Here is a 15,765-nt window from a genome sequence, read left to right as displayed (position 1 = left end):
TTTTATTTTTTCCTGGTTAGTAAATGTTATTTCCTAATTGCTTATTGCTTAAGTATAGAAAATTGCTATTATTCCCCACAAACTTTGCTTTTGTGACCAGGACAGTAATATTTTGAAATTTACCTATTTTCCTGAACATTTCAGATAGATTCAGTGCTGAGTAAACTTGGAGTAACTTCTAGAACTTTACAGTAATATAAACAGCAGTATAAATACAGGGGCCTTAAGCCCACCAGTTCAGTTTAGTTCCAGCTGCCTAAGTGGATACATATCAAGACCTTGCTGGACACCTTTAAGTATGATGAGTACGGCTAGGAGGTCATAGGAGACCACAAAATGGTGGCATTCCAGATGGGTCTCCAAGGCGGTTTTACCAAGTTTCCCTGCTATCTGCCTTTGGGACAGCAGGGACACAAAGGTGCACTAACACAGCAGACCGAGTTCTCTGTGGCGAGGAAGCCACTGTTGGACCCCCGGAAGGTGCTAATGCCACCATTGCACATCAAATTGGGCCTTATGAAACAATTTGTCAGAGCTCTAGATAAGGAGTCGGCAGCTTTCAAGTACCTTCAAGACTTCTTCCCTAAGCTGTCTGAGGCAAAGGTCAAAGCCTGTGTCTTTGTCAGAATTCCCCAAGAAGCTCACTAGTGAGGAGAAAGCGGCTTGGAACAGCTTTGTCGCAGTGGTTCGGGGCTTCCTGGGCAATCACAAGGCCGAAAACTATGTGGAGCTGGTTGAGACTCTGGTGAAGAGTTACGGCACAATGTACTGTAGGATGTCCCTCAGAGTTCATATCCTTGATGCTCATCTTGATAAATTCAAGGAGAACATGGGAGCATACTCAGAGGAGCAAGGTGAGCACTTCCACCAGGATATACTGGACTTTGAACGCCACTACCAAGGACAGTATAACGAGAACATGATGGGAGACTACATTTGGGGGCTGATTCGTGAAAGTGATTTACAGTATAATCGTAAATCTCGAAAAACTACTCACTTCTAAATCTTTTGTAGTCATTTTTGTATTACTTTAGTATAAATACATGTTAATTTGGATTCATATGTTGTTTTTTTCTGACTTTATGTGAACGAAAAGTCACAAATTTGCCCGTTTTCTCATTGGAAATTGGTAAATTTCAAAATATCACGGTCCTGGTCACAAAAGCAAAGTTTGTGGGGAATAATAGCCATTTTCTATACTTTTGAGGCATAAGCAATTAGGAAATAACACTTACTACCCAGGAACAAAAATTGTGTTACATAGTGTAATATATGGCGGGAGTCCAGCTCTCTCTGTACTCGCTAGTGGTCGCTGTCCCGGTGTGGGTTGCTCATTCACTCGCATGTGTTCGGCTGGCTTCGGCCAATCAAATGGTGTTTACACACACGGGAAAGACCCTTCACATTTTTGGAAGATGGCGACTGCTGAACCGGTGAGCCAATATAAGTGCTCTTACAAGCATAATTTAGAGCATTTTCACTGATATCAGTGGTAGTTAATATTGGTGCATATGTGCTTTATTTTAGTCATGGCTGGCATACGGGCTAATATTAATAAATATGTTGATAAGGAGTGATATCGCTCACTGCAGACAGTCAAACGAGCTGATGTGTCTTTATCATAGACTGTCGCACTTACGCGTTTGAACGATAGTGTATGAACATGTTAAATATGTAATAGTTTTTGCTTGGAAATAAGGAGTGTGTGCATATTTTAGGTTTTGTCTGATAATTGAACATTGTTGTTAAGCGATCTGTCTGTTTATCTTGACTCATGGTTTGCTGATGTGTCACTGAAAATATGCAGAATGTTGTTTGTTTATAGTCTATGTATGAACACCACGCTTAATGCATCCAACTAATAGTGCAATGTCTCACAAATGGCACATCTATTGACTAGACTTTAATACAAAACTGATTTAGGGGAATTAGATTGTTAGAAGTTCGTTAAATCTTCAAAAATGAAAATTCTCTCCTCATCTCACCCTCATGCCATCCTCAGAACTTTCTTCTGCTGAACACAAATGAAGATTTTTAGAAGAATATTTCAGCTCTCTTGGTGCATCCAATGCAAGTGAATGGTGGCTAGAACTTTAAAGATCCAAAAAGCAAACAAAGGCAGCATAAAAGTAGTCCTTATGACGCTTCTGAAGCGATATTATAGGTATGGGTGAGAAACCACTGGAGTCATATGGATTACTTTTATGCTGCACTTATGTGCTTTTTGGACCTTCAAAGTTCTGGCCACCATTCACTTGAATTGTATGGACCTACAGAGCTGAGATATATGAGATACTCTAAAAAATCTTCGTTTGTATACAGCAGAAGAAAAAAGTCACATCTGGGATGGCAAGAGGGTAAGAGAATTTTCATTTTTGGGTGAACTATCCCTCTAATAAACCATCACTCATCCCAAGGAGGTTAGTGATAAGACATGCACTGTGTCAGATTTCACACAAAATTTAGTTACAAGACCACCTGTCTAATTGTTTTGCTTTTTAAACGTAAAGACATAAATATATGAACAAATTGAATATTTTTGTCATTTTTGGGTGCACCTTACTAATTTATGACAGATTCTGGAACAAATTAACACAGTTATTCTTTTACAATAGGCATTTTATCTGTAATGTATCACCGTTAAATTTATTAAGCTTGTATACCACTAAGCATCTTGTAAATCTTGTTTGGTTGAAAATATGCAAATGTAATTTACTGTTCTATCCTTTGCCTGCAGGAAACTTCAACAAACCCAGTGAGTTCAGAAGAAGAAAAAAATGATGAAAATAGGCAAGAGATTGTAAATCTTGAAGATTATATTAAACATCCTCTGCAGAACAGGTAAAGTCACCCAGTCCACATGCATAGGCCTTAATGGCTAATTGCATTTTAATGGGAACCTCTTATAGCGACGTTTATGGTAGAGTGATTTGAGTTTTGTTGTTTTGTAGATGGGCTCTTTGGTTCTTTAAAAATGACAAAAGCAAAACATGGCAAGCTAATCTCCGTCTCATCTCAAAGTTTGACACAGTGGAAGACTTCTGGGCGTAAGTATTTACTAGAGAAAATTTGAATCACACACACAAGGCTGCATCTCACCGCACACATAGCATGTCCGTAAATCACAAACCCCTTTGATTAAATAAACTGATTGTCAGTTGTTTACAGACACGTGTGCAACACTAAGGCACTGAAACTAAGTTTTGATCTTCTGTTCCCAGGCTTTACAATCACATTCAATTATCAAGTAACTTAATGTCAGGATGTGACTACTCCCTCTTTAAGGTAAGGCAGAATACAATTTTAATTGATTAAACACCTTAGTTCATACGCTTCAATCTGGATTCTGCTGTGATTTATTTTTTTAAATACTTAAATAGCCTACTTCATGTAAGCAGAGTGTGTTTCAGGACACATGTGATTAGGGGGGTGTTCGTCATGTTGCGCTGATCTGTTTGCTGCTTTTGGAGCAGGACGGCATTGAGCCCATGTGGGAGGATGAGAGAAATAAGCAGGGTGGCCGCTGGCTAATCACCCTTTCCAAACAGCAACGCAGAGCCGACCTGGACCGCTTCTGGTTGGAGACAGTGGGTCCACACTCTCCAGTCTGTTTGAATTGATACTGTGTGTTTGTGGATCCTAAAGGCTTTAACGTTCTTCCTCATTTCCGGATTTGTTTATCAGCTTTTGTGCCTTGTTGGAGAAGCATTCGATGACCATAGCGATGATGTGTGTGGTGCTGTCGTCAATGTTCGAACAAAGGGAGACAAAATAGCAATATGGACGACAGACTATGAGAACAAAGATGCTATTGTACACATCGGGTAAAATATATCTTTTTGAGAAGTGATACCAATATAAACAACATAAAAACATCTAGGTCTTAATCCTTAATCTTTGCATAGTTTTTTATTTTTATTTTATTTTATATATTTAATTTTTATGTATTTAATAAAATATCTCAATTAAATCCCCTATGCTGAACAAATTGTCAAAACCTTTTTTCTTTATAAATGGCCTAAGCTATTCATCATTGGAAAATGACCATGTTCTTTTCTTCTTTTTTTCATCCTGTTATTTGCAGGCGTGTGTACAAGGAAAGATTAGGTGTGCCATCAAAGGTCATAATTGGATACCAGTCACATGCGGACACAGCCACTAAAAGTGGTTCCACCACAAAGAATAAGTTTGTTGTTTAAGGAGCCTTCTTAAGCACAGTGGGTCTCTTTTTCCTTTTAAAATTTTCATATATATTTTTTTTCTTTTAAATAATGTTAGATTGTTAATGTGATTAATATTATTTTGTTGCAGATACTGCAACGTCTTAATCTTTGAAACTGTCCTGTGATCCAAACTTTTCACATGACACCACGAGGGAAAAAATAAGGAAATAAAAAGCCTTCCCATGTGATGGAGTAAAGCACAATCAGAGGATTTTTGTATTTACGAAACTGTACAGTGTATAAATACAGAGTCATGTTCTTTTTTTTTTTTTAATGTCATTGTACTATTAAGGGATCTTTTGCCCGTAGGGATGGGGGAAAGAGGAATTTTTCCAATTCATTGTATGATTGTTTTTGTTTTGTATTTTGTTTGCCTTTTTATTTTCAGTTATAGTTATGAAATCTTAAGTGTAATTTATTTATTTTTTATGCAATCTATTCTCTTCTGCTTTGGATCTAGTTTTTGAGCGATTTGGACTTTGCCGTAAATTGATCATGAAATTTGTAGTTACACAATTGAACAATTCTTGTATTGTTGTTTGAGAATGTTAAGTTGATTCTTTACTGTTCAAGGACTGTTATATAAATGTGTATTTTTGCAGTCTTGTTCTGCATTGCTTGTGTGAAGTGTTCAAGGCAGTATTGAGAGAATTGATCTCCGGTCCTCACCTCTCATAATAAGGGGTTTTATTGAGTAGTCTGACTTTTGTTAAAAAAAAAAAAAAAAAAAAAGAAACCCCACTCTGGACCATGGGTGCTTATCAAAATGTATGTATAACTGACTGTAAATAAATTGTACAGTGCATTGTCTATACCCACTGAAAAGCCTCTGAATGTGCATCTGTTGATGAGATAAGGTTCTCTGAGATTCTTGAGATGTGCCCAACAGCTTTCTAATTTTTTAGAAGTCTACTACCTTTTATGCTAAACCTCTCAGCATCTCTAGACTAATGAATGTGGTTTTCTCTCTGTAAAGCAGTCTGAATCACTTTGTTTTTTGTGAAGCAAAGCCTGATACATTCTGCAGTAAAGTTATGAAATTTACTGTGTGCTTCACCTTTCACCTTGTACAAACTGAAAATCAGTAATGGGCCATTTATTGGGGGTAGTTAATGAAAAAGATTAAGCAAAATTGTTTAATGTTGCTTGCCTTGAAGAAAACTAGAGTATTCACACTGCTTTACATAAGTGGCAGGCATATCAGATTGACCTTAAAGAGATTTTAATTAAATGCATGATTAATTTAATGAGTTTTCAAAGTAGAAAGGGTCAGAAATTAACTTATTAACAAGCAATATTTACCCTTTGGAATTAAGTTTCAAGGGCATTTTTTACCATTATAACAGCATATTATTTTCAAACCATATAAAACATAATGCTGTCCGTTTATATTAAAGGTGCACTCAGTATTTTTTTTTTCTCTTAAAAAGTTTTAATTTTGAATCAGTTACTAGTAATTTTGAAACATATGTCTAAAATCATGACCACTCGTGAGATGAAGAGTTCAGTCATATCAGTAATCTTATAAAAGCTTGTTTCTACATGGATCAGGGGTGCCATGTTAGTATCACATGACCAGCTGAATACTACTTGCTTAATCTCAGTAACTGCCCTGTTATAGGACACTTTAATTAATTTAATTCATTAATTATGCTACCTTTATGTGCTATCGGAATTATCCTACTTCCCACTTCTGAAGTGGTAATTACAAATGTCACATTCAAGTGCTTTGTTAGAGAGGAAACAAACAAAAAAAAAAAACAGGAAACATGGACCACACCAGGTTTATTCATACATATTTCTTAAGGAACTTTTATTTTGACACCATAATACATACTCAGTTAGCTTGCTGACAATAATGGTATGTTGGTCAAATGCAAGCTATATTCACAGTGTAAAATGTACAACATGCATCAAATGGTTGCTGATATACATAAATGAATATGATCAAAATGGCAAGTGTTAACAATTAGCTGCTAAACTAATTAACTAAACTAAAGAATCTGTAGTCTCCTCCAACATGTTGAAAGTGTACAACTCATCCCATCTCGGAAACTCGGGTATCAAAATTACCTCAGAGTTTCCCAGTCGTAATTACGACTTGAGGGGTCATTCATGTGTAACTCCCGAGTGGGAAACTCGTATTTATGATAATTCCGATAGCATGTGGAGGCATCATTAATCCTGGCTTACTGTGTATAGTGAATTTCTACAATGGCATCGGTAACTGAAAACTACTGTGTTGGAATGATGCAGAATCCAGGCCACTAGGTGTCAGTGTAAGTCATATTTTGACACACTTCAAAAAATTACTAAGTGCACCTTTAAATAGCGCAAATTAATCAAACAATGAAAAAACAGGAAAAACGGGTGTTTGTTTCCCCCTAATTTTAAATATCTGAGAAATTTTTGTTACTTTCAGTGACATTTTTGACATGAGCCCTGGTTTATCTCTGACTACTTGGACCGTTTATTGAAACGTAATTATTAATTCTGAATAAAAATATTTTCTGATTATCACATTTATTCGTAATTTATAGTCAGTAACTTCATTTTCAGAAAAAAGGCAACAGTCTTCGTGACATACCACAGTGTAAGGGCATATATCACATATTTCCCTCAGGTTCCACATCTTTACTTTATTGCTCTTGAGGGAAGTCTTTGAGAAAAGGCTGACCTGGATTTTCAGTAGACTGGGTAGGAACTTCCTCCACAGGTTCAAGATGATGATCCAAAATACTCTCCGATAAAATGGAAGGTGTCCTGCTCCGGCCATGTCTAGGTCCGTCTTCCTGGAAATATGACAGGACTTTGATGTGGTAACTGGGGCTGGGGTTGGCAGAAGACAGGGTTCTCTGGCTGCCATTTAGATAACTGCCATAGTTCATGGAGTCTTTTGAATCCTGGCATGAGTAGAAGGAGTTGATGTGTGAGCCATGGTAGTTGTACGCTCTCCAACCTGGACGTCTCCTGTGGTGACATCTGCATCTCAGGATGCGGCTGAAAGCTTGCTTGAACTCCCGGCTGTAGCAGGGATAGATGATGGGGTTCAGGCAGCTGTTGAAGTAACCAAGCCAGAAGATGATTTTGAAGATTGTGTCAGGGGGCCGCAGGCTGACATCGAAGGAGACTGCGAAGAGACAGTACAGCACCAGTGAGATTCAATGTCAGACAGTACCTTATTATCATGAAATGAAGGAATATGACCTGAATCTTTAAAGTGTCAATTTATTACAGTTACTCTGATTATTGAAAAGACATGTTTGTGTATGATTTATATTGTATTCTTCCACTAAAATCTGGTTATCTCAGAATTTGAATATCAGACAGAAAGGCAATAAAAATCTCCGAAACTAAAAGTATTGTTGTGAGAAAAAACTTTTCTGTGAATTTCTGAGTTCCGGCCTCAGTTTCATGTCATTTAAAAGTGATTGTGCCCCCTGCTGGCAGGCACAACTGTTGCAAACAACGGTCTGTTATTTCCTTCAGCATCCAGCAGATGGCAACAATGCAAGCTTGGGAAATGTTTTGCAGTAATTTAATGACTAATCCTGACTTTTGGAAAAATCTAAACAATAACACTGTTTAATGATATAAAACCGTTCATGTACTTTAATTCACACTTACCACAATGAACTTTGGAAATAGTGCAATCATATATTGCAGGTTTGTGTTTACCATTTGACTGGAATTTGCAAAGGCATGTGATTGCATTAGGCACTGGTTCTAAACAACAATTGTTGTTTAGAACAATATTAAGTTCAAGCATAATGCACAATTTTTTTTGTCATAATAATACCTACAATAAAGTATAGGGAACACCATTGTCATTGTAAAGAAGAGATTTTGGTTAGTTCAGCATGAGTTTAGTAATTATCTATCTAAATCAGCAGACTAAGCAAAAGGGAGGCCTTCTGTCCAGTTGAAATATAGTGTAAAAGCATTAACTAGAATGTAATTTCCATTCTGTTCTAGGCTGGTTTATGCTGGCTAGTGCTGGTTTGGTAATGGTCTTGCTGGTGGACCAGCTTAGACATGGTTTTCACCAGCAAAACCTAGATGGTGATGTTTGTTGACCAGCATGGTCTTTCTTTCTGTTAAAAAACTAAACTTTTGACCAGCAATGCTAGTCTTTTCAGTAGTGATATTAAATCAGTTAAATGCTTCAATAGCATTAAAATGCTTATTTTATTTCTCACAAGACAAAAATTGGGCAGGATGTAAAGAAAAGTGCTTTGTATGCCATTTACCCCTTTCATTCATTAAATCTCTATGATAGAGCTCTGGATCTGTGCCTGTTGGTTGGTTTAGACCAGGATCCCTGTTGTGTAAACCGGGGGCACCTTTATGCAGCAGCCCTATGGCATTGACTCACCACGTTCAAAAGTACCATGGGAACCAACAGACTTGGCCCAGGAACTAAATAAGTGACAAAGGTCTTTTCGAAGGCTACAACATTCTAAAAGCAGACATGAATGGGCTCTAAATGGGCCTTAATTCATGCAAAACCTAGGCAGCTCACTTGTGCAAACAGTAAACAACAGAGTGACTGCATTATGTTCTCTTTTGCAGACTCTGGTTCCTTTTTTTCTGATTAGTTCACTTATCATCTAGAATTGAACTCTTCTAGAACATTAGTATTTCAAGAGGAAGCACACAAGGTTTAGATATACTGTACTGTCCACATCCTTGCATCCTGTTATTCCCACTGGTGTGTGCAGGACAAAGTGACTCAGTGGGTTTTCCTCCATTGTTTAGTCTGACATGCTTTAAAACCTATCAAAGATTTATGTATCAAGATGCATATTTATTGTTAGCTTATACTGTATGTCTCATGTGTCTATTTTCCTCCAACAATTCAGGCCTCGTTGCAATGTGTAAAACTATAATTTCGCAGAATTATCTCAGTGTGTCAACTTGTCCATCTTAATATTTTGGAGTACTGGAGCGGTATTCTTATTGATAATTATAGCAAATTTTAGTGAAACTTGACACTCAACCTTTAATCCATTTCTATAATATTTCTCACAGACCCAATACATGCTTAAAGGAATATTCCGGGTTCAAAACAAGTTAAGTTCAACTGACAGCATTTGTTGCATAATATTGATTACTACAAAAAATAATTTAGACTTGTCTGTCCTTTTCTTAAAAAAAAAAGTACAAATTGAGGAAACAGTTAGCCCTTTTCCACCGAAATTGCGATGGTTCTCGTGCCGAGCATGTGCTCCGCTGGTTCACGGCCAGGGCAATCTGGAGCCTATTGTAAACCGGTCACACTTTTCCACTGACCTGAGAGCTGAACAGTGACGTAACAGGTTACTGTCTACGTGGTAGTTTCAGTGACTACCTCAAACATAAAAAAAAATTGTATACAACTTTTACTCTTGTTTTTGAGGACCTATTTAAACATACAGATTAATGCAATCCATCTTTATTACATTGCTCAACAAGATTGTCAGAGAGGACATCTACACTAAAAACGATGGGTAATGTAATGACATTATATTGTATGAACTATGGCTTAACTTGCTAAGTTCTGTAAACTGTTACAGTGGAATCATTATTAACATTGGTGCAGCAGATGATTGTATTTGGATTTTTGCCATAGCATATAATATTATTGATTAAGATTCCCACCGTTTTCCTTAACAGATAGCCACGATCTTCCAAACTTAGTGAGTAGCTGGTCAAAAATCCCCATACAGAACAAAACAATGCACAAAATAAGATGACAACAGTGTAAGAAAAGCAAACAAAGTTTATTGTGACCATACGTCCTCTTTTTCCCGGACATGTCCTCTTTTTCGGACCTTAAAAAAGCATCCGGCCGGGATTTCTACATTTGCGAAAATGTCCGGGATTCGGCTTCAGTTGCAATATGATGTGCATCTGGTCTAATACTTCATTGTGTGTGTGCGCTGCACGCATATTTGCATTGCTTTAACCCCTCTTTGTAAGTCCCACCTTCTCGCACACCAGTTGGTCGATTATAAGAGGCTTGCAGCAACTATTGGTCAAATTCCTGCGAACGCACGGAGCGCTGTTGTGTTCGGCATCAAACAGTTGCTTGACAGTAGCAGCAAATGACAGCTGAGTGGAAACAATGCCCAAACGAAAGTGAAAATTTACAGAAGATTTGCACAAATAATTCCCATGCTTTCGTCCAGGTCGAGATCCGTGGGAAGCAGAATGTATGACATGTAAAGCTTGCACTTATGTGTCAGTTGCTAATAAAGGTGCAAGTGATTTAGAAGCACACATTAGCTCTGCGAAGCATAAAGGGTCAGAAAAAGGTGAAAGTTCATGAGGTAAATTAACGGACTACTTTTTGCGACCAGGTAAAATTGTTATTGCTTCATTTTCCATGGCCATTCAAAATAATAGTAATAGTAAATGAAGGTACACTCATGGCATCAAATATTTTATTTTAGTACATGGACATTCAAAAGAATGTTGGAAATTGTTATTTATTTATATATATTTATGTTATGCTAATAGAGTGTCTTTTTCACTGTATTAAAGTTCGCATTCATAGTAACACTATTTTGAACCCTATTATACTCCCTTAAGTGTTTTTCAGTTAGTTTATGATTTGGTCAATTGTCCGATTGAAGGCGGCGTGCATCATTTCGTGCCTGATCTTCATTCTTGTAGATAATTTTGTCTCACTGTAACCCAGATTTGTGCCTTTTTAAGGAAAAGGAGGGGCAAATCAAAACTGATTTTTGTTGTTATCAATATTATTATTAACTTGTACTGAACCCGGAATATTCCTTCAAAGGGATAGTTGACACAAAAATGAAAATTATGTCATCATTTACTCACCATCATGATGTCCCATATGACTTTCTTTCTTTGGTGGAACACAAGATGAGACCCACAACATGAGGGTGAGTAAATGGCAACAGCATTTTTATTTTTTGGTGAACTGAATATTTGCTGTACTGGTGTGTGCAGCAAATATTCAGCTGTACTTTCATCAAATGTATTTATTCAAAGTCATTAGTTCTGTACTCTAATTATTACCATGACAACAAACTTGTCCTCTTTTCACTGAACTTAGCACACTCATTACTGTTCTTTCCACACACACTATATCAAGCACCTTGTCTTCCTGTTATTACAGTGTTGTGACTCAACTTCTTTGAGTTTTCATGTAAACATACAATTGCATTGTCTAAATAAACTTGTTAATTGGAACTTAAACATTGTGTCATAGGAAATGCATGTGACTTTGCTGCTTCCAGCACTGTCAGTAAACATGCCACTGTTTCCAGAGAAGTTTCTGTTTTATTTTATTCACAGAAATTCACAGTTGCCTAATTAAGATCCAGGCCGGCTAAACTTCCAAGCACCATGCCCTGCTGAGATAACCCTGTCTGGGATAGGAATGACTATTATGTTAATTCATTAATAATAACCTGCCTTTGAGTCTTAGTGGCTTTGGTCCAGGTCCTAGTTCTCATACTCCCGGTTGTGGCAGCCAAGCTACGGATGCAGTGGACGCCACACTGGGGGGGGTGGGGGGGTGGGGGGGGGGGGCTTGAGAGGAAGGAGGACATAAAGTGAAAAAAGATTTATTCGGTCTTAACCCCTACTCTGTGGTCTTCCCACTGGCCATGCACTTCCACCAGCAAAAACCACTTGGGACAAATCACTTGCAAATGGTTTCTCCCATAGCCTATCATAAAAGCCAGTGACATTTTGAACAACTAAAGGATGTTCATAACACAAAAGTCACTAAGTCTAAACATGGAATCATTAGAGGATAGTAAACTATAATGATTAATTAAATTAAACAATAATAATTACTGTTCCATTTGAGGATTGTTTTGTCTTAATTTCTGTGTGCTAACATTTCACAGTTTATAAGTAATTGAATTAATACAAATATTGATATAAGCAATGTATAAGTTGTCAGGCCAAACAGGATGCAGGGCAGGATGACTTTAAGAATTAACAATTTAATATAGAATGTGAAAGAATGTTAATAATGTTACTACTATTAAACAATGTATTATTATCACTGCAACTACTTGATTGTTGATATACCATGTGGGTCATTGACTAATAAAGTTGTAAGATGTGATACAAATTAGAAATCTTTTAAAAATCTTCTTTAAAAGTACCTGTCAAATTTATAAAATTTTATCTTTGTGTCCATGTTGGTTTTGAGAAAACATGCATAGCATTTTCGGCAAACAAAAAAAAAAAATAAATAAATAAAATAAATAAATAAAAATAAAAAAATAAATCTTTAAAAATGTCAAGTGATACTTTGCTTGCACCTTGAATCCATGTGTGTACACAACATACTAATGAATTTAAAATTAATAAAAAAAAATTTAACAAACACATTTTAAAATTAAAAAATATATTGTACAATTATTTTGCATTTTTTAGTCACGAATATCAGGATATTTTCTTAGGGTTGCTCCATTCGACCAAGAAAAATGTGCCTTTTCATAAAAATGAAAGCTTATGTTATTTTATTTTTTTTAAACTTAATACTTAAAACTTATTTTATGCAATATTAATAATATGAATAATTTCATTTTATTTTGAATTTGTCCAGACGGCTACATCACTTTGACTTTTGTTTTTTTTTTTTTTTTTTTTTTTTTGGACTTTAAGCTCAGGAAAAAAAATGACTTTTACCTCAGAAATTGAAGCATATTAATCATACTAGAGGTGCATTTAATGTATTTTTGAATAACTTAATAGATCCGAACAAAAATTAGCGTCGTGTCACGTCACTGATCTGTGTACAGTTGTATTTATGGCATGCCATTAAGATGAAGAGAAACCTACCTATTGGTAAAGTGAGGAAGAATGGTAGCCAGCACAGCGTAAACATGCCAACCACAACTCCCAAAGTCTTAGCTGCTTTCTTTTCCCGCGAAAACTTAAGAAGTTTGACTCTCAGAGAATTCCTCGCCTGATGAACGCGACCTTTGGCGGCGCAACCAGTGTCCTCGTGCACCTGCGAACCCCTGTGAATCCTTAACGTTATTTCACCTGAATTAATCGAATCCGTCTTCACACCGGCTTCCAAATTCCTCGTTGTCCGTTTGGCCACTACATAAACACGAAAGTACATGACTAGAATGACAACTAAAGGAATATAGAAGGAACAAAGTGATGAGAACAGTGCGTAAAAGGGCTCCTCGTTTATTAAGCACACCGTATGGTCCGGTGACGGAGGCTGCTTCCATCCCAGCAGGGGTCCGATGGAGATGACCAGAGACAGGACCCAAACCCCAAGCATGGCCAGCAGAGCTCTGCGCCCCGTCACGATGCTGGGGTATTGCAAAGGATGGCTCACTCCGATATAGCGGTCAATGGAGATTACACACAAACTCATGATGGATGCGGTGCAACATAACACATCAACAGCTGCCCAAACATCACAGAAAATCCTCCCGAAAACCCAGTAACCCAATATCTCCAAGGTGGCCGAAACAGGTAACACGGTTGTGCCCAGGAGAAGGTCGGCGATGGCGAGATTAACGATGAAGTAATTCGTTGGAGTTCTCAGGTGCCTGTTGCATCCCACTGACAGTATCACCAAGATGTTTCCAGCCACCGCAAAGATGATGAAAGTTCCCAAAACCAAGCCGAGTGGGACAGCATGGTACAGGTGTAGTGGATCGTATCTTGTGCCATTCAACCCGGACGAGTTTGAAAACACCGGCGACCCCCCCGCTTCCCCAGGAGTTTGTGACTTCATTTTGTTGTTTCATTTTTGCGGGAAATGTTCTCCATTGCTGACAGGTTGGTAATGAGTAATGTAATATTTTGTTACCAGAATTTTGTTATTAATGCAGCAGCACGTTTGTTATTGTTTAGTGTATTTTTATGTTCCTCTCTGAAATACTCTGGCACACATGTAATGTGAAAATAAGAGTCTCTTGTCTCAGGGGTAAGTCGTTGTTACCGCCCATATCCCCTTAAATTCAAATTCTGAGTGTAAGCTACATTTAATTTTTGAGACAGAGAGAAAGAGTGCTGAAAATATATAAATAAATAATAGAAACAAAATTACAAAAACATACCACTGGTACAAAGTTTTAAACTGTAATCAATATAAATAACCTAAATTGACTACTAAGGGGGTGATCTTTTGAACGCACATTAATTTACATGCACACTATACTGTAAGTTAAATCTGTCCCACAAATCAACATCAAACAGGCTCATTTGGACCCAGTGATTCATTTAGGTATTCAGAGTGATCAGTCAGATTCTTGATATGTATCTGCACAGAAACTTTCTGGACCTGTTAAAATGAACAATACATTATTTTAAAATAATTCCTAGTTGATGTTCCTAGTTCCTAATCTTCCAAGGTGATGATTGCTCACTGCAGCCAAGAGATGAATCTGTTTAAGTAACATATTGAACTATACATTTTTTCAGCATAACCAGATACTATTTAATGTCATCAGGAAAAAATAAATAAATACAAAATCAAGCGTGGGGTTTATTTAGTTAAGCTAGCATGATGTTACAGACCTTTTCGGCCTCATATGGAAGCTTTACACATTTGTACCCTACAACACCCCTTAACCATGCCAGCTGTGCTGCACAAATTTGTTTCATGCATAGACTTCTTTAGCATATCTCCTGTGAAGTCTGGAGATGAGCTCATTGGAGACATGAGGTTTCTATCTCAAGGTGTGCCAGGAACTGGAGAGTTTTTAAGGTCACCATCTTGACATCACCTTCCAACAAGAAGGCACCTTCAGAGCCATCCTATTTACATTTATGCATTTGGCAGATGCTTTTATCCAAAGCGACTTACATTGCACTTATTACAGAGACAATCCCCCCAGATCAAACCATGTGATGTGGGGATCAAACCAGTAACCTTCTGATTACAAGTTAAGTGCTTTAGCCCACTACGCCACCACCACTCTATTCACCATTCACCACATCCTATTAATCTTAAAGGGATAGTTCATCCCAAAATGACAATTTTCTCATTATTTACTAATCCTCATGCCTTAAAACAATTTTTTTTTGAGGTGGTTTTGTCCAAATAATGTAAGTCAACGGGGTCTAAATGTTTCAGGATTTCTAATAAGGACTTAAGTTTTGGTCTGTTTCTAAATTTACCCACACGAGTCGCATGGATTACTTTTATGTTGCCTTAATGTCCTTTTTGGAGCTTGAGCGTTTTGGACCCCATTGACTTACATTGTATGGACAAGTGAGTAAGTGATGAGAGATTATTATTGGGTGAACTACAGTTACTCTTTAATGCTGTTAAATTAGCAAATATTTGATATTGTATCCAATATTGTGATTTTCCTACACTAATATTGCAGTAACATGCCACTTAAGTATGTCATTGATCTTGTTTTTTAGGTCACACATTCAAGACTGATGTAGTCATCTTTTAGGTTTGAACCTCCAACACTAAAAAATGGTTTTTGGTTTTGCCATTTTACGATGTACTATTTTAAGGTAAGTGGTTGCACAAAATTGATTTATCTACATTTCAGACATTTTGTTGTTTTGTTTTGTTGTTGTTGTT

At 37.1% G+C, this 15,765-nt stretch overlaps 1 protein-coding gene and 1 pseudogene across 1 annotated transcript; one reads left to right on the top strand and one right to left on the bottom strand.

Moving 5' to 3' along the window:
• The first annotated feature begins 1,387 nt into the window (after window positions 1-1,387).
• On the top strand, window positions 1,388-5,048 carry LOC127412683 (eukaryotic translation initiation factor 4E-1A). Its single transcript, XM_051649256.1, has 8 exons — window positions 1,388-1,433; window positions 2,738-2,841; window positions 2,952-3,047; window positions 3,222-3,285; window positions 3,474-3,587; window positions 3,685-3,824; window positions 4,085-4,217; window positions 4,312-5,048. The coding sequence occupies exons 1-7, from the start codon at window positions 1,416-1,418 to the stop codon at window positions 4,197-4,199; spliced, it is 651 nt and encodes a 216-aa protein (XP_051505216.1). The 5' UTR covers window positions 1,388-1,415; the 3' UTR covers window positions 4,200-4,217; window positions 4,312-5,048.
• Window positions 5,049-5,480: 432 nt separating this feature from the next.
• Window positions 5,481-14,080, bottom strand: LOC127412680 (alpha-1A adrenergic receptor-like; annotated as a pseudogene).
• Between the last annotated feature and the right edge of the window lie 1,685 nt (window positions 14,081-15,765).

This window comes from Myxocyprinus asiaticus, chromosome 22 (assembly GCF_019703515.2).
Source record: "Myxocyprinus asiaticus isolate MX2 ecotype Aquarium Trade chromosome 22, UBuf_Myxa_2, whole genome shotgun sequence".
NCBI classification, from domain to species: domain Eukaryota; kingdom Metazoa; phylum Chordata; class Actinopteri; order Cypriniformes; family Catostomidae; genus Myxocyprinus; species Myxocyprinus asiaticus.
This window is presented reverse-complemented; position numbering and strand designations above follow the sequence as displayed.